The sequence below is a fragment of the Simochromis diagramma genome, unplaced genomic scaffold (assembly GCF_900408965.1).
Source record: "Simochromis diagramma unplaced genomic scaffold, fSimDia1.1 OVJJ01000344.1, whole genome shotgun sequence".
Classification (NCBI taxonomy): Eukaryota; Metazoa; Chordata; class Actinopteri; order Cichliformes; family Cichlidae; genus Simochromis; species Simochromis diagramma.
The window spans coordinates 8542008-8561487 of record NW_024387375.1 but is presented as its reverse complement, the minus strand read 5'-3'; the positions used below and the strand labels follow the sequence as shown (position 1 = coordinate 8561487).

Here is a 19480-nt window from a genome sequence, read left to right as displayed (position 1 = left end):
CAAAAGTCCAAAAACAAAAATTCCTCTCCAGCAACTAAAAGACTCATTTCAGTTATCACAAGCAGCTGATTTTGGTTTTTGCTGCAAAGCTGTCGCAGCCAGTTATATTAGGTTTAGGGGGATACTATTTTTCAGACAGAGCCAAGTAAGTGTTTTTTTTTCCTTAATAAATGAAATTTATCATTTAAAAACTGGTTGCCCTCGTCTAAGATTAAAATTTTCTTCTATGATCTGAAACATATGCAAAGAAAGAGAGAAAGTATTGTGCATAAGTACCATTGATATAGTTTTCTGTAGAAAACAAATGATCTGTTGTTTTGTACTTGTTTGTAGCCGTTAATAGCATCAAAAATGTTTGTACCATAAATGAAAAAGTAGGAAAGTAACATCATGCATCTAGCATGTGCCTCATTTGGAGAACTCTGTTTATAGCAAAGAATTTTGTTGTTAAATTAAAAAATGTGTTTTATTGCCTTTAATGTTTCTGCCCTTGCGTGCTCTTAAATGAAAAACAGTCAGTGAAATCAGGGTTTGTTGCCATGCTACTGTAGCAACAGGCGAAGCCAGAACTCCGATTTTGCTGACGCACTTCACACATATATGGATGTGTATGGACAAAATTTTTAATGTTCTGACCTGTTTGTTCTTTTGTTCTGTCACAAGAAACATCCTGTAATTACTGTTTTTTTCTCCTATATGTCTCTGTGTACGGGATTCTTTTTCCATTTTGTATGTCATGCAGGTAGAGAAAGCGATCTGCGTGGCTTATCTTAATAGTCGAATAAGCTGTTGTTGAAAGTAAGCAATAGGATTAGGTCTGTATAGATCTGTCGGGTCAATTAGCTCTATTAGCTCGCAGCATGGCACAAGAGGATTTTCCATGTCTTTGTGTTTGTCTCATCAAAACTGTACTGCCAGTTACCTTTGACAATTTACAATCATGAGTTATTATGAGTTGTTAAAGGTACAGATGTGTGATCTACAAGTTACCCACTTGAATTACAAACTTTCAGTAAAACCATTATAAATAATAATAGATAAATGAGTATTTTAAAGCTCATTTAAGTTTAAAGATGATGCTTAAACTTCATTTTACCAAGCACTAATCTCAAGGATATGTTCATTATAGGATTTCATAATAGGGCTCATTTAATCTGCTTTGTTCTTAAATTAAAACTCCACTGAGTTGAATGTTAAAGTTACTAGTCAGAAAAGAGTAGCCTATTCAGTTGTGTAAGGTCTTTGCTGACTTTGGAGGAGCTTTGTAAAGAAAGGAAGAAATAACCCAGTGGCATAATCTGGGTTTGCACTAAGGCACTTTGGTTAATTAATGGAAATCCTATGACTGGAGCTTAAAAAGTCCATGTGCTAGTAGAAATAATCAAGTTGTGTCAAAAGAAACTGCAGGGTCCAGTGTTTTTTGAGGACTTTTGAGATAACTAATTAAGATGAAGGGAGATAGGAAATTAGATTAAAAGAGCCTTTGATGCATTAATTTAATTTTTTTGCTATAGTTCTATCTCAATCCCACAATTCTTCCAAATCATTGTCAGTTTTAACATGCTCTGCAAAGAATCACTTAAACCTAAATAATAAGGAAAAGGTAAAATGCATTTACACTTAATTTATATTTCTGCAGTGAATCTATGGAGCAACTATGACGTAGCCTACGTGAAGGTTTTGCTGTTTTGACCTACCTGTGGCATAGATTTTGCATAGAAGTATAAATTCTTTGTTTACTGGGAAAAAGGGTCAAACTTTTATATTTAAACATCAAAAACATAACTACATAGATAATTTTCAATATGCCTAGGGGTTTGTTGTACTGATATTTACCAGATTTAGCATGCTAATCAGCTAGCATAGGTTCACATCATCTGGTAATATCACTTTGTCCCTCAAGGGCAATTCTGAATCACTGTTGTGTCCAATCGTTGTCTCCAACCAGGCCCACAGCAGGGACAGGGGTAAAAGTAAAAGTAGTCCTAGTCTTTTTTTATGGTGTACAATTCTAACACTCTTGTCATCCAGGTTAGAGGATATCCCACAATGCTTACAGTTATAGTGGCTAGACAGAGTTGGGGAGTAACAGAATACATGTACCAGCGTTATGTATTACCACTTAAATGGGTGATAATTAGAATACAATTACTTTGTTGAAATAAATGGATTACGCGGTGGTCTTTTCCTGTTTCATGTTAGGCTGTCCCCTCTCTAATTTTAGTAATTCCACATATTGCTGGAAACCCAAACAAAACAAAACAAAAAAGTGGCTCTAATGTAAGCGCCCTGTTAATGTTGGTGGCGTCAGTTACACAATGGACTCGAAGCCAGCACAACAGAGCCAGCAGTGCAAGGGCAGGAATGCATTTCTTACTTGGAAATTCCAACAGTACTTCACATTTAAAGAAGAAAGGGATGGGCGAAATCTGATCGTCCAACACAAACTCTGTTTGCCAGCAACCAAGCTGCTCTCAGTGTCAAAAGACTGCAACATAAAGAAACATCTGTAAGTAACTTCTTTTTAAAAAACTAACATTAGCCTACTGCAGCTACCTTGTTTTAGTGGTAGCTGCCTGGGTTATGTCCAACTTCAGTATCTTCACTGTACTATTGCTGTGTTATTTATTACTATTACTGAAGGCTGCATTACAAGCTGCTAGCTACAAATAATCATGTGCAGTTCTGAAAGTAGACATAAAGAAAATATATTACTGATACAGAAATAGTTTTCTATACGAGATCACTGCAACAAAGTGTAGCCTTACCTAATGTCTACCCAACTGTTACTCATTTTTATTAAGATTTTAAAATCTAGCTGGTATTGCTTTCAGAACTGCACATGATTATTTGCAGCTAGCAGATTGTTGATGCTATCCATCAAGTCTAAAAGTCTGCAGTCTATGAACTACCCTCAGCTAACAATGTTAGCTCGGTGGTTAGTAACCTTCAGTAATAGTAATAAATCACACAGCAATAGTACATTGATGCAGTTGTAAAAAGCATGACAATATATCAAGTAATCCAAAGTATTCAGAATACATTACTCAACATTGAGTAACTTCATGGAATAAGTTACAAACTACATTTTGGGCCATGTATTCTGTAATCTGCAGTGAAATGCACTTCAAAAGTAATCTTCCCAACACTGTGGTTAGACTAGCATATGCCACCCTTCTAGGCTATGTACACACAAACTGAAAAAGGGAAAAACAGTGTCATGTGCAATCCATAGCATGCCAAAGCAGCAGCTAGTAATACAACTCAAGCCTTAGAAAGGCTGCTCAGTTTGAAGCCTATTAGGGTTGCCAACTGTCCCGTTTTATACGGGACATCCTTAAATGTCCTGTATATTGACCATTACCTGCACTTTTTGACGTTACGCTCACCAGATTTATTTATTTGTTTATTTATATATAAGGAACCCCATTAGCTTCCACAATAGTCTTCCTGGGGCCCAAGCCATCAAGTATAATCTAATAACATATTACACAATAAAGTAGATGCAAAAGATGTTAGGAGCAATATGCGAGTCGTAAAAATAAGGTGCTGTTTGGTCTGTGTAGGTTAATAAACTGGGTAATTGAAGCCCATATTTACAGTATTTGCTTATTTTACAAAGGAAATGCCCATGTGATTTCAGTTATCATTTACTGTAGTTTTCTTTCTTTTAGATGAGGTATTGATTAAACTGAATCCCAACACATTGCTGCATTTTTATTATAAGAATATGAACATACAGTGCATATTTACACTATGCCCAGCTGGTTGTACACTGTGCCACTGGCACGCCAGAGTGTCCTGTATTTGATAGTTAAAAAGTTGGCAACCCTAAAGCCTATGAACAATAACACAGGACACCTCTGATGTTGCAAGGCAAAATATTTGTTTTCCGTATCCACACGTAAAAGCTTTCTACAAAAGCTCTAGTGCCTTTAGTGGCTTAAAACATATTAAACGTGTGGACAAATTCCCAAAAAAACAATGAAAAACACAGAAATACCAAATTATTAAGTCTAAGTGTCTGACTAAGGCCCTGGATTGACAGGTAGTGCATGTGGCATTTTGAAAGTGCTTTTCACTTGGGGACTTCTCCGGGTACTCCAGCTTCCTCCCACAGTCCAAAGACATCAATCTTTGGTTTACTAGTGATTATAAATTGGCCGCAGGTATTAATGTGCGCGTGAAAGGTGTCTGTCTCTATGTGTTAGGCCTGTGGTAGACATGTTACCTGCCCAAGGGTGTACCTGGCCTTGTACCCACACGGCAGCTGGGATGGGCACCAGGCCCCCTCCCCCTCATTGGTGAATTAGATCAGCAGACGAGGACGGATAGATAAAGGGATGGAATTAAATTGCATGTATTATTTATTATATATGTGTGTGTTTATTTTTTATCACAGATTCTAATCACAGACTCTGATATCCAATATTTCCTGTGCCACATAGTCACCTTTGCATTATAGAAGAAAGCGAGAGCCTGCATGTACTGTAAGAGTGTATTTATGTGTCATGTGCATTTGCCCTTTGTCCTTGCTGCTATGTGTTCTGGTATGTAGCTAAAGGTCGGGGCCAGGCAGCAAGCAGGACAGCAGGGGCCCTCTCAGGGGGAGCTCAGGCTGGGAAGAGCTGCAGGGCCGAAGTCCAGCTGCACTGACGAGAGCAGAGATTAGGATGGAGCCGTGAATATCAGAGCAAAACAATACACATATTTATGTACAAAATATAGCTCGTGTGAGGAAATAATCAGTTAGTGAGCACTGTGTATTTAATTTCCTCCATGTAAACTGAGGTGTCATCAAAGTGCAGGTACTGATGTGTGCACCTCACGAATCTCAGCAAATGTGATATTCTAGAAACTTCTCGCCTCTCGTTACCCGCTGCATGACTTCACAAGACTCCAGTGCAGGCTGTTCCTGGGAAATTTGCAAGTCAGGACAGCTACTGCACAAAATGTACACACATGGAAACACACACACAGCCAGCAACCTAGAAGTCCTCCTGTTGGTCAGAAAAGGTACTGCAGGGCCAAAAGTCCTCTGTCTCAGTGGTTTAGAAAGCAGTCACCTCTGATTTTGTCTTCTCTGCATGACAAGACGCCACAGTCACAAGAATCTTCTGCTCCATGAGTGGATTTAAACAAGAGACAAAAACATATCTCTCACATAATTTCCTTATTCGTTAAATATGGAAAAACAAATATTACTTTTGGCTTTTGTTTTGTTTTTGTTTCCCCTTATTGACTCAAAGCTACATTTTGTAAGGCTAGTTGGAAGTTACACAGTCTTTTTAGATTTGTGACAATCCTTTTAAAAAACTTTGAGTTTAGAAATATGTGGAAAAATATATGGAACTAAGGACTGGAAGCAATTTATCCACAGCTTTAGTCCTGAACATGATTGCTTGAATTCCACAGTCATCTGTAATCTATGAATGCCATTTTTGTCCACAGCTTTCCTCCATTTGGTAAATATAGTGTACACGCAGTTTTAAAAAAAAACATTCAATATGAGATCCAAATATGAAATCCCTTGTGGCTGAAGGATTTGACTGGCTTGGTTGAACTGCTGCCATCTTGCTTATCCTTTTGAAATCTTTAGAGGAAATATGAGCGATGCATTGGGAATCTTAACAGTTCTAATCTAACAGGCTAAAAAGGAAATATGCCATTATTTTTAACAGCAGTTTTGAATTCACACACAAGAAAGCCCGCACGTTTATTCTGCTTAAGTAGCACTTGACTAAAATGTACCATTGTAGATTCACGTGCACCATGTTCTGCTAGCACAAAGCAAAGGCACTAAAAAAGGCTGCAAATGGTAGGAACCTAAAAGGGTATTAAAGCACATAATTGCCCCTATTTTTTTATGCTAACTTTTTGCACCACATATTTGGATGATCTAATGCAACATATGTGCTTTTGACCTAAGGTGTTATTGTGGATTGTGGTGCAAACACTATTATTCCATCAGTTATTCAGACATTTGCCTCTTTGCCTGTTCAGGCAACACATTGACTTACACTGTATGGACAGATGCATTCTCCTCTCTCCTCCTCTTAATCATTGTTTTTGCTGGGGTTGGCCTAGGTTTCTTGGTTCTAGTGAAGGGACATCTTAATGCTTCAGCTTACCAAGACATTTTATTCTATGCTTCAAACTTTATGGTAAGAGTTTGGGGAAGACCCTTTTCTGTTCCAGCATGACTATGCCTCGGTGCACAAAGCAAGTTCCATAAAGGCATGGTTGGATAAGTTTGGTGTGGAAGAACTTAACAGGACTGCACAAAGCCCTGGCCTGAACCCCATCGAACACCTGTGGGATGAACTAGAACGGAGACTGTGAGTCAGCCCGTCCAACATCAGTGTCTGATCTCTATAGCTGGATGAATGGGCAGAAATCCCCACAAACACACTCCAAAATCTTGAATAAAGCCTTCTGAGAAAAGTGGAAGCCTATATAGCGGCAAAGGGGATTGGTTTAGAATTTGATGACATAAAAGCTCCTGTAGGTGTAATGTGTAATACACTATAATGATACTTTTATCAAATCCCAAACTGGGAGCTGGTTCCACAGAAGAGAGGTCTGAGAGCTAAATATATACCAGTACTCTACTACCACTCATCAGTGAACACTTGCTGTATGTGCAATTGATACCACAATCATCCTTTTAAAATAATGATGTCAAAGTGGGGCTAATTTACAGAAACCCACAAACAGTTCAATGCACTGGCCTGAACAAAGTCATCCTTTACATAAGTATTTGGAAGGATGCCGGTCTCAAATTATCATTAATCTAAACAAAAAGGTTGAGGTTCTCTAACCTAGATTCTAAACATCTCTTTTGCAATTAGCTTTCCAAAAGAAAAAATGAAATAATAAAAAAACATTCATCTATTCAACTAAGTAGGAAAAAGGGTAGGTTGAAAGTTTTCCTTTCAAAGTCAAAGCAGATCAAACCTCAAAACACTAGTGTGCATGAGCCTTCGCATTTGTGTATGATCAAGACTTCCAGTTGAGGTTACTGACTCTGGGCTGAACGGGACGCTTGCATGTGCTTTGCAGAGAGGTTTACACTCGATCAGTTTTTCTCTGGCGATTCGAGGAAGCATTTCTGTGGAAGTGACCAGGGAGGCTGTGATTCACCACGTAACCATCGATTCTGTCACTTCTCCTAAACCTGAGAGATGTGCACATGCATAAACACAGAAGCGATAGACGGTCTGTGACGCAGTCCCATGAACCCGCTCTGTATTGTCAGCAGTGGGAGAACTATTTCGATCCTTCACCGAAAAGTACAAGTTTTGCATGCATACAGTGTATGGCTGCTTTTGCTGTATGTCGTTAAATCTTAAAGCATAGCAAAATATTTTTAAATATATTTTTTCAAGAAGTCTCACATATTTTCTTTCAGATAACTCCTTCAGTAATATAATATAACAGAATTAAAATAACTGAATACTGAACTGACTCTGAGGTGAAAATACACCTGACTAAATAACTTCTAATGCTTCATGTCTGCTGTGTCAAAGGCCAGCAGAGGCCATTCTACCTTCTCCCTGTGGGAGGATAATAGGTTTCAGTAAAATGAGACAATCTTTTGGTAGCAAAATCAAACCATTGTTTCAAAAGTGAAAGCACTTATCAGGTAAACGAGGATGTCTGACATTAAAATTACTATTAAATTTGTAAAGTAGGTCAGTTTACTTAAAGATTTATTTTTTATCACAGTCCATCCTTGACCCAGTATGCATATCATTGTTTCATTGTTATGCAGATGACTCACTGATTTACCAGCTACTGAAACGTAAATCCATGACTCCTCCAAGGGCCTCAGTGGACTGTGTAAAGCAGGGGTGTCAAATATACAGCCTGGGGCCAGAATTGGCCTGGCAAAGACTCCAATCCAGCCCACTGGACACCTTTGGAAAATGTGAACAACTGCATAGATTTTTACCTGCGTTTTCACAGTTTTAAAGCTTTTTCAATTGATAAAGACCAACCCTGCCATTGCCATTCATACTACACCAAAGTAATAGATAAACAATTACATTTTCTGTGAATTAACAAAAACGTTATATTTCATAATTACAGTACGATGTGAGCAATGAACTAAGAGAACGTTTTATGTAATCACATGGTTCGTTCCAGCCCACTTAAGATCAAAGTTGGTTGTTGTGGCCCATGACAAAAAAAAAGACTGATGTTAACACATAATTTTGTTAATCATTGTGACTGGAACTCCTAACCTCCACAATCTCTGCCTTTTGAGGATTTATATTTTTTTTAAATAAACACGTAAATAAATACATAAATGTTCTCATTAAAGTTAGCTTTTTTCAGCTACCTGCAAAAGTAAAGCCATTTCTGAGCTTCAGAGACTTTCAGATGGTAATCCATTCCTCAGTTTCATCTCGACTTCATTTTTTGTAACAGTTGTCCCGGTGTCATTGCTTACATAGTGTCGGGGTTCCTGGGTCGTTGACCCAGTGTTTTCTGTTTTGTCATGTTCAGTTTATTTTCACATGTGTTTTCTGTGCCAGCATACCGCCTGCGTATTGTGTTCCAGTTATTTCCATGTATCATTAGTCAGACTAAGTTCAGCTGCGTACTCACCGGTTTTTAATCATTCCTCACCCAGCGTGTATTTAAGTCCTCAGTTCCATCCGATCCTTGTCGTGTCATTGATGTACATGTGATGTTCCTGTCGTCTCCCCGTATGTATGTTCAGTTAGTCAGCCAGCCATTCATCCAGTCTTTCAGTCAGCCAGTCCTTCGTTCCTGCTTTGTTCATTCACCAAATCCCCGTCATTTCTGTACCTGCGAGTCCTGCGTTTGGGTTCCTTCTTCCTCGCCTCCACACAACGCCTGACACATAGTCAACTTTAACTAGATCCAAAACCCAGAGGCATGGCTGTTAATTGGCACATACAAACAAGACCTCATGTCCCCCATATTTGCTTCCTTACACTTCCTTACACTGGGTGTCATTTGGTTTTATTTTTACTCACTTTGTGTTTTATTCTTTTTAAACCCTTTCTTTTTGTTCTGTGTTTCAGCACTTTGGTGCACTTTCAAAGTGACCAATCTATAAAACATATGTGTATGTGCATGCATGTGTTTGATGTCTCCTGCTCTTGTGTGCTGGCTCCAAACCTCCCCTCAGTGTCTGTTCCTCCTCCTTTTGCATCTGCCTGATGAGCTCTAAGTGTCAATCTCAAAGAGAAAGAAAGGGTAATCGAGCTATCGCTCGCCTGTCTCCTGTTTACTCTTTGTGCTTTGTTCCCAGCAGCAGCAGAAGCACAAATGGTGTACACATCCATAAACATTATTCTATGTGCGTATATAGTGTGCGTCATGGAGGAAGTCCTCCCACGTGTGTTATGTATATGAATGAAAGGCTTTTTACAAAGTGAACAGCTCCACCCCAGGAAATCCATGACTGTGCTTTCCAGAAATAGAGTATTACTTACTTAAGGTGGAACTACTGCATCACCAATTAGTTTCCAGAAGAACCCAAATATGGCAGAGACTGGGTTGTGCTGCCTGTTGGCAGGACTACTTGTAGATGAACCCATTCTCAAAGCTATGCAAGCATGTGGTTCATCAAAGTGGCGCATTCAATTTCCCACGCTACAATGTACATGCAGAAAATTCTGAGGTGCTTGCACGCACACACACACACACACACACACACACACAAATGGACCATAGGCAGAGCAATAGAACAAGGTGTAGGCGTTGTGACGCAAGAAATATGAGTCACTCTGACACAAAGCGGTTATAACAGAAACTGCTGTGATAGTATTACCTCTCCAGCAGGTCAGATGTTTTTTGTTGTTGTTGTTGTTTTTTTTATTTAAGAAATGACCAGAAATGGTGATACACATGACTTTAAATCTGAAACCTCTCTTGGGACGTGCTATCAGGTTTATGAGTAATTATAGGACTCCAGCGATAGATTGTTCCTCTAAACTCAGAGATATGATGATGCAAAAGGCTGTAACTATAGCAACACAAATCTGCCATCCGAGAGAGGCACTCTGCCATGTACCCATGTTGCATTTTCAGCATTTCACTTTCGAAAAGGAGAGAAGACAGGGCAGGGAGAATGTAGAAGAAGGAGAAATTTATTTATTTATTTTTTTGTAACTGACATTTAAATGTGTTTGTGAAGGTTTTAGTTAACATAAGCACCTCTGTGCCACAAGACTGTGTAAATAGTTTGTTTGTAAAGGCCAGCTTTACACGTGATTCCCTCTAAGAGCTTTACTTTCAAATCAGATGCAATACGATCTAGAAGCGGGCAAACTCCTGCTGCACTGCCCTGCTCTTCCACAAGAGGGAGTGAACTCTGCCTTTACCTTGAGCAGCTGCCAAGTACATACCGAACTATTGCCCAATCCTGTTTGTCACATCAGTGGGGGGAAAAAGGCAAACCTGATAGAAGGTTGCAGCATTTTCCAGGGATATAGAGGTCTTATTTGAACAGAGATTAGACAGCTGCCTCGCTTGATAATTCAATGCGAAACACTGACTTTTCCATGTTGTTGCACACAGGAAACACAAGCCTATAAAGTTACACAATTGTGAGCGTTGCCAAGGTGCAGTTATTGGGTTTTCTATTTGTGCCATTAGTATGGAATAAGACATTAACACTGGGTAATGCTTGAGAATAATTGCCCCCTCAAACTGCTTGCAGACTTTGTTAGCAAACACTACGGGGCACTTGGATAACACACCCGCACACATGCACACAGGCACTGCACAGATGGGAGACAGATGTTTCATAGACAAGGTCAAGGAGTCCATAGAGTAATTGTCTGCTCCACCATTTCTCAGTATTCTCTGCATTGTTTGGCTCACCACATCCACATAAATCCTGGAAATTTCCTCTGGAATGGAAACCATTCCAGTTTTGCTCTTGTAGACCTGTACAGCGTTTTCTTTTCATGTTTTATCTCTAGCACAAACACACACACAAACACACAATTAAACACGCACATTGGGACTTTTCATCCAGGCAAATGTTGACATTAAATCTAAAGAAACTTAAATCCATCCCAATTAAATCTAGTCCTGGATTGTTGTTTCATTTGTTATCGTCCTCTTGGTGTTTAGAGAAAGTGCTGAGGATGAGTGCTACAGAGGGATGATGGGACATAAGGAGAGGAGGAGAAGTTTCTAATCTCATTATCTCTGCCTAAACTAATCCACCACAATCGATACCGCCAAATCATCAACAAGCTTTTACATATATTGTACCCATCACAACACAGACACAAACCTCTGTGTGAGATATATGCTTTGTAATTTAAGGTGAGGTAAAGATGTCGGATATGAAAGACGCACTCCTGCTGGGATCAGAAGGAATTAAGAAAACCATCCTGCATGGAGGGAGTGGAGACATTCCAAAGTTTGTCACAGGAGTGAAGGTACTGTAGGCCGACTTCATTTAAACTTTTGGATTATTCTACCACGGATAGGCATAAAAAAACATTTGACTTCATATTGTCTCCGGAGCCCAAAATTAATTGTATTTGACCATTTTTCATGTGATAGGTTAAATTAAAACTATAACTCACAAAGCGAGAAATATAACTCATGCTAAAACTGCAGTTTTAATATGTGCACTTAATTATCATAGTGTCATCAGCATCACAAGACCATGCAGAAGAAGAAAGGCAGCGACTCTGTTATAACACTGTTGTCTGTGGCTAATTTTGATTTTAAGCAGAGCAGATGTACCTTTTTTTAAATTACAAAGGAACAGAATGACTGTCTGCACAATGAGTTCAGGAGCTAACTGTGTGTTGCACTTCCTTGAAGTAGTATTTCAATATACACAAAATTAACAATAAAGGAACAGAGTTCAGAAAGTTGAACAACAGAGTACAGAAGTTCATATATTTAGCTTTTTAAATATTTGTGGATTTTATCTCCATACTGTGTGCTTATTATTTAATAATTCAAAGCACTGCAGGAGGGGCAAAGAGGGATGAGCATGCTCAAGTTACTGTAGTTCCCAAGTTATTGCCAGTAGAGGTCGATAGAAGATGTAGCGGTTTTTAACATTTTAATGAGATTTTAATTTTATTTTATGACAAAATAAATTATAAGAACATTCTTCAAATGAGAACTGAATTTGAAAAAAATGGCTTGGACGTTAAAGACGTATGAAGTTCTCCTTATCTCAGTTACATTATGTGTCACTCCTGATCGAGGCTAACTGACTGCCTCATACCCTGTTCTTGTGTTTTCCTAATAATGTTTACTACTCGTTTCTCATGTGCCACTGAAGCCTTTCACAAGGGTCATGAGCTCATTGATGAATTGTACTGGTGCTGCGCATTAAAGAACTGGTTTTTCTTTGTTACTACAGCTTGCACACAGTTCTTTTAAAAGGTTTCCATTCCTTGGATATTACAGAACCAGGCAACCTGTGTGACCTTCCTCCTGTCTGTCTCCTTTGTTGAGTAACTGAGCTGTGTGAAGCTCGTGACGTAACATTTTTGTTGAGATGCTCAAATTTCACTGTTATTCAGACCCATATTTCACCATAATATCTTTTCCCATCACTGAGGTTTGAATACGTTTGCACTTCCTCTTCCACTTTATTCTTCTGGTATTTACACTCATGCTATCACTATGTTATGTAAACTAACCTGTTTGGGGAAGTATTGCCATCATTTTCTCCAGTTTGTCCATTCTGTAGAGTACTGTGTAAAAATCTTGAGTCAACCTTAATTTCTTTATCTTTTGCTTCCAAGGAGCCAGACTTTTTTGTCATTTTTAAAATGGTCTTGAGGCTTTCTGAAGCTCTTTTAAAACTGTTCCTTTGGACATCGGCTGCTTTTACATTTTCAGCCCAGTCCTCGTCATATAAAAAGGCACCTAAGTCAAGAGATCAACCAGTGTTGTGGCTACACACAACAGTCAACGTAGCAAAGAGACTATTTTAAATTGTGTCTTTAGGCACTTTTTTACCAGCAGCCGGATGCAAAAGCAAATGATTTGTTCCCATTTCTTTTGTTGAATCTATGGAAAATGCCAAAGATAACACAGTTTGACAGACATAAAATTTTATTTTTGCACCAATAGGTGATTGCCAAAGAGCTGTTAGCTTGGTGTATCTCCTCGTGGTATACAATGTGTCCCTGAAAGACTTTAAAGACACCGGACAACATAAACAGTATCTGAAATTCATGTCTTTAAGAATAGGAGAAAATCTGAAGCCTCATCTGAAATCAGTGGAAGGGTGGCTGTTAATAAGCTATTCTTATAGAAGGGAAAGAGGTGGGGAAAAGGCTGAGGGGTGCAAAACTGCACAAGAACTGGACTGAAAATCAGGTCCAACAGGTTTGATGGAGTGATGAATTCAAATTTGACATTTTTGGTTCAGCTCAGGAGAACACAGAGGCTCTTTAGTGGTTTAAGGGTGTTGGGGATCTTGGTAAAATTGGTAAAATTATGAATGCAGATGAGTTCAGGCAGATTTTGATCCATCATGCAGCACCATCAGGAAAGCATTTGATTGACAGTGGCTTCATTTTTGTACAAACCTTCTATATTGTGTTTTTCCATTACGTTTGCACGTTTCAATAAAACACTTAACTATTTCCTATTTTCCTAGCAAATATGAAAAAATAACAGGCGACTCTACTGTATGTAGCAGATTCACACGGCATGGGCCTTTTTCTCCTTACTATTTATCCAGGTGACCTTCCACTTCCGCACGCAGCTGTGTGACGACGAGCGCACGGTGATAGATGACAGCAGAGCGGTTGGAACACCCATGGAGATAGTGATTGGCAACATGTTTAAGCTGGACATCTGGGAGACCCTGTTGTCCTCTATGAGGATCGGTGAAGTGGCGGAGTTCTGGTGTGACACCGTTGTAAGTGCTAATAAAAGCTTTGGTTTTGTATTTATTTGATTGCACGCGCCCTAATTTTCTCACTCGTCTAACTCAAAGTGGATTACATCCTGTTGATCCAAACTTAGTCTGAAAAGTGTTTCCGTGCAGACAGAATGACATCATGCTGCAGATGTGTGAGTTATAAACAATGCTTTAAATAACAAGGAAACAAAATAACACAGGATGAGATGTGTTCCAGATATAGAGGTTGAAGGTTAAGATATATATGGGACACACAAGTCTTCATAACTTTTGGGTTAGAAGAAAAACTAAATCATCATTTTGTGGTTTTAAACAAACATTCATGCAGCAATAATAACAAGTCGGGTACCGGCTAAAGTTTTCCTTTTAATTCACTGAATATATGATTGTTTTTATGAATAATGTCATCTCATACAGATAAACAAAGACAGATAAAAACTAACAGATAAACAGATCGATCCCTGCAACAGGCTTTATAATATAGACATGCTACCTCAGAATATGTTGTCACATGTTATGTGATCCATAACTTTTTAACTTTTTATGCTAGCGCATGTGTGTGTGTGTGTGTGTGTGTGTGTGTGTGTGTGTGTGTGTGTGTGTGTGTGTGTGTGTGTGTGTGTGTGTGTGTGTGTGTGTGCGCAAGAGACAGATGGATCGAGGCATACTGTCATTAATCCGCAGCAGCCTCACTTTTCCCTAATCGGCTCTGACTCCTGCTGAATCAGCACTACTGACTCCCCTCCACTCTGATTAGATTTGATGGGGCTTAGAGCTTTTATTCACTCCGAACAACACGTCTGCACGACATAGCCTGCTCCACTGGCTGTGTCGTGCGCTGCCACTCTTCACCCAGCAGAGGGCAAACATAACTTGTTAAGAAAACAAGCTCCAGGGAATGCTGAGTAACTCAATGTAAAATATTTAGTGCAAAGCTTCAAGATTCTTTATTGTAATTATGCAGTCACATAATGAAATTCTTTGTGTTTACGTGTCAGCTTAAAACAGGCAAGATTTGAAACAGAAATCTTGCCTGTTAAATAGGCAAACATCCTGGAGCTCATCCCAGCTACCACAGGGCGAGAGGCGGGGCACACCCTGGACAGATCAATAGGGAAACAATTAAAAGTAATACGTATGGCATGTTGCAAAGGGTTGTCCTGTTACTTTTCAAGCAATAAAATTATATCTCTGTGCTGGATTATTAGAGCAGAATTAATAGTGTCACAATTAATATCAGTGTGATCACAGTTCAGCTTCTAAGCATCTTTAAACCTGTTCATTTGGTGTAAATTATGTAATGTATGAGCAATGTTCAGTCAGCACGATAACAGTGTTTTTTTTAGCTGCTAAGTGATGCAATATCACCATAAAACATATAAATATTTAACAGACAGCCATTTCAAAGACACCAAATAATGTAAAAAACTCATGAGGCACAGACTAAAAGTCATGGACTGTTTCGTGATCCACCTCAGTCACTTTAAGTCTTGTATCACCTTGTGATCCTCCTTTCCAGCACACTGGTGTCTATCCACTGGTGTCCAAAAGCATGCGACGCATCGCTGAGGGCAAAGACCCAGTCGACTGGCACATCCATACGTGCGGCATGGCCAACATGTTTGCCTACCACAGCCTTGGCTATGAAGACCTGGATGAGCTGATGAAGGAACCGAAGCCGCTCTACTTCGTCCTGGAGCTGCTCAAGGTGAGAAAGAAGAAAGACAACCTGCAAGCTCGCCTACCAAATAAATACCTTTTAAATTAGGAATATATTTGCATTAAAGGGGTTTAGCATATCTAGACGGGGATGTCAAACTCACTGTACCCTTTGATCATAAATGGGCTGTCAGTATAAAGAAGTTTCATTTCACACTTAATCCCTGAGATGTCTGAGTATTAGAAAAAGATTTCGAAGTATATCTCAGTTTTTCTGCATAACAAAGAAACACTGCTGTAGTAAATGAAAGAAATCTGTCAGTATGACTCTTGTGAGTTGTGAGAAATAAATATTTAAAATTAGGGAACAAGTTCTGGTAGCCGGGATTGGAGTCTTTGCCAGGTCTATTTTGGCCCTCAGGCCTTATGTTTGACATCCCGGCTCTGTAGTATAATTGATGGAAAACTGAAGTCCGTGTATGTGCATGTGTGGCTGACAGGTGCAGCAGCCCAGCGAGTACGACAGGGAGACGTGGGCTCTGAGTGATGAGGAGAGGCTGAAGGCCGTTCCCGTGCTGCACGGCCAGGGAAACAAACTCTACAAACAGGGACGTTACCAAGAAGCCACACAGAAATACAAGGAGGCCATCATCTGCATTAAAAATGTTCAGACCAAGGTTAATACTTGTAATACTGATAATACTGATCCAAGGCAGAAATTCCTTTACAAAGCACTGATTTTCATTATTATAGGCATGACTTTGAACCTCTTCCTCCCTTATCAGGAGAAAGCATGGGATGTCCCATGGATGAAGCTGGAGAAGATGGCCAACACTTTAACACTTAACTACTGCCAATGTTTGCTCCGCATGGAGGAGTACTACGAGGTCATTGAGCACACAACCGACATTATCAATCAGCACCCAGGTTTGTCACTCATCACAAGCTTTTTAACTCGAGCAAGCGAGGGATCTTAAAGCAGGGGGAGAATTCTCTGCCAAGAGTATTATCACACTTTCCAGCCAGTTGTGAAAGACTGTCACATGGTTTACAGTTTATTCAGGCTTTTTTATATGCCGGGCATGTTTTCATACTGTGAGAATGAGCGTGTGAATTTTTTTATGACCCTTGTAATTGCAGGTTGCATAGTCCCGTTAAAGTCTGATCCTGGTGCCTGCGCGTGTTTTTATCATTCATAGACCTAAACAGTTATGTCAGTTATGTCTTCTCTCACTGCAGAGCTGCATATTTCTATCGCATGACTGCCTGCTTGCAAATGCATAAACAAACAAGCTTATATTTGTCCTGCAGGCATAGTTAAGGCCTACTACCTGCGAGGGAAGGCCCACGTGGAGGTGTGGAACGAGGCGGAGGCCCGGCAGGATTTCAGCAGGGTGCTGGACCTGAACCCAGACATGAAAAAGGCTGTTAAGAAGGAACTGGCCATACTTAACATGCGTATGGAAGAGAAGAACGAAGAAGACAAGCTCAAATACAAAGGCATGTTTTGACCTGATGAGACTGAGAGCTGATCGACTAAAGAAGAATTCAGCTGTTAAATATCAAACCTCTGCACAGGATACTCACCTACATGAGAGTATCTGATAAAATGATCCATCTTATAAACTGCAAGGTTGTATCAAACTCCAAATTATAGCTGAAACGAAGGACTTTTCACTGTTAAAACCTGACTTATTGTGGTTTATATGTTGTGGATGTGCATTATGATTAAATTGTAATTAATATTTTTTTGTATTTTGACTCCATTGTTAAGCATGGTCAAAATATGTACCCAAATGCTATAAGTCAGATTAAAGTCTGAAAGTCTGTACTTTAGTCATATCTTGATTATTTGATTTAAACTCCATTGTGTTGGTGTACAAAATTACAAAACCTTGTGGACCAAACTGTATATCCCTGAAGCCAGAAGCCATTTAGCACAAAGCCTGGGAAGGAAGAGACATCTTCCAGCAAAACGGAAAAACTTTGGTTATAATTTGTGACCTTTGGACAAACCTGGTTGTTTTTTAACCATTTTCCTGTCATTTATATTCCAACCATTTGCTGGTTATAATAACTTGGCATTTGCTCTATACTATGGAGACACGGTTGTGGTTATCTTAGTTTTTAAAGGCCACAAATAAAGGGAGTACATTTATTTTCCACAAATTAAAATATTTTTAAAACTACTGTTCCGGTTTGCGACGTTGTTGACTCATCGAACTTATTTTTCCATTAAATGACTCGATTCGGGACCAGATGCTCATTATGAATGTGCCAGTAATTTAACTAAGAGGCAATGACCTGAGTTGTGTGAATATTGTGGAAAATTTTAAATATTATCAAGTCGTCCTGTTAAAAACTGAGAAATTACTTTCTTAGTCTTGCAGAAACGCTGAACGTCCACAAGATGGAGCTCTAACTGTAGCTATACCTCTGCAGCAACCTGATCCCTGATGGGAAAATTACTCTGTCTCAGCAGCATTCACATCTGTCACAGGAGTGTGTGCACTGAAAACTACTCCTTACTCCCTTCATATATTTACAAATGTGCTGTAAGCTGAACATAAACTGAACAGGAGAGAAACACTCGTGAACGACACAACTGATTTTAAGTAAATGCTTTAAGAAGAAAATACACTGAAAGCAGACTGCCTCTGCGTGTACACTGAGATAATATACTAGCTCAATAGCATGACATCATACTGAGAGCTGGGTTTAATTCAGGGAATCCCCGTTTATCAGTGCTTTCCACCCAGCATCCCTATAACAGGTCACCGCTGAATGCTAATGCACCATCAAATGATGACGAAAATCAATAGAAATGTATTAAGAAACACACACACACACGCACACACACACACACACACACACATGACATTCGACACAGGCCATTAACACCCCCTTTATGCATTTGTTTTTCGGGAGGTTTGCCTGGTTTAACGCAAGTAAACAAGTAGAATAACATGGTGGTTTAATAGAGAGCCCATTAGAAACCGGATGATGTCTATCTCAAGAGGATCCTCTTCACACATCTAACAACGTATTTTCCAAATAAATAAATAATATATGTATCTAAATCTGTTCCCAAACTTTGATTTATAAAGATTTGATTTATGGTGAATTGTGTCACTGAACTGCTGCCCAAACATGCCACAACGGCAAATTCTGCATAGCAGCACAACTCGCCATTGGCTCTCGTCCATAAAGCGCTGGTGCTGATGTTGGGAGCGGGGCAGGGAAGGGAGGAGGAGGAGTGGAAGGAGGTAGAAGGGAGGGGGCTCGACAGCCCTGCTTCGCCCGCTTTCAACAGTGCAATGCGCCAAGTTAGCCACAGAGAGCTAGTTACACGGCGGAAGTACAGCGATCATGTAGGCGAAATAAAACGCTGCGAATGTCACATTATAGGAGAAGTACATGAAAGCATGATTTCTGAGATTTTCTGTCATTTTGTTTTGGATTGGACTCTGTGTTTTAATGTCAACTTTGTATTTATTTTACTTTATTTTAGAGCGTAGGCTGCTTCGTACTGTGTAGCTAACCTATCCAAAAAAGTTGTTGTCTCTTATTTTTTATACTTATATTGCAGTAACTTGGTAAAGGCATGTGTTCACGGAATTTCATTCACTATAAGCTATTTGGAGTTTGGGGTTGTGCCAAAGGACATTAGTATGGCCCATTATAATTTATCATGAGTTACACAGATCTGTGCAAAAGTCTTTAGCCAGACTTTTTTGAAATGGTCTTGCTTGTTTGTTAAGTCACTTAATGATGAGTCATTCGAACTCAACCGATGAATCAGTGTTGACACTTACCAGACAACTTATCAAAGAATCCATTTCAAATATTATCTTTAGGCAATGTGTTACTAGCAAATGCTCACAAAAACACACAAACTGTTAAGAAGTAGGAAAAAATCCAGCA

General features: G+C 39.3%; 1 protein-coding gene across 2 annotated transcripts in view; it reads left to right on the top strand.

Annotated features, from left to right (window-relative positions):
* Positions 1-18553, top strand: part of aipl1 (aryl hydrocarbon receptor interacting protein-like 1) — a 43489-nt gene extending 24936 nt beyond the window's left edge. The window contains exons 1-6 of one of the 2 annotated variants that reach the window (XM_040008732.1): positions 8922-11432; positions 13715-13894; positions 15417-15605; positions 16057-16233; positions 16342-16483; positions 16868-18553. In XM_040008732.1, the coding sequence (XP_039864666.1) occupies positions 11328-11432; positions 13715-13894; positions 15417-15605; positions 16057-16233; positions 16342-16483; positions 16868-17067 (993 nt within the window). In that variant the 5' untranslated portion in view covers positions 8922-11327 and the 3' untranslated portion in view covers positions 17068-18553. Of the gene's footprint in view, positions 1-8921; positions 11433-13714; positions 13895-15416; positions 15606-16056; positions 16234-16341; positions 16484-16867 lie in introns of those variants that run through there. The other variant, XM_040008733.1, reaches the window with a different exon arrangement.
* Positions 18554-19480: the final 927 nt, after the last annotated feature.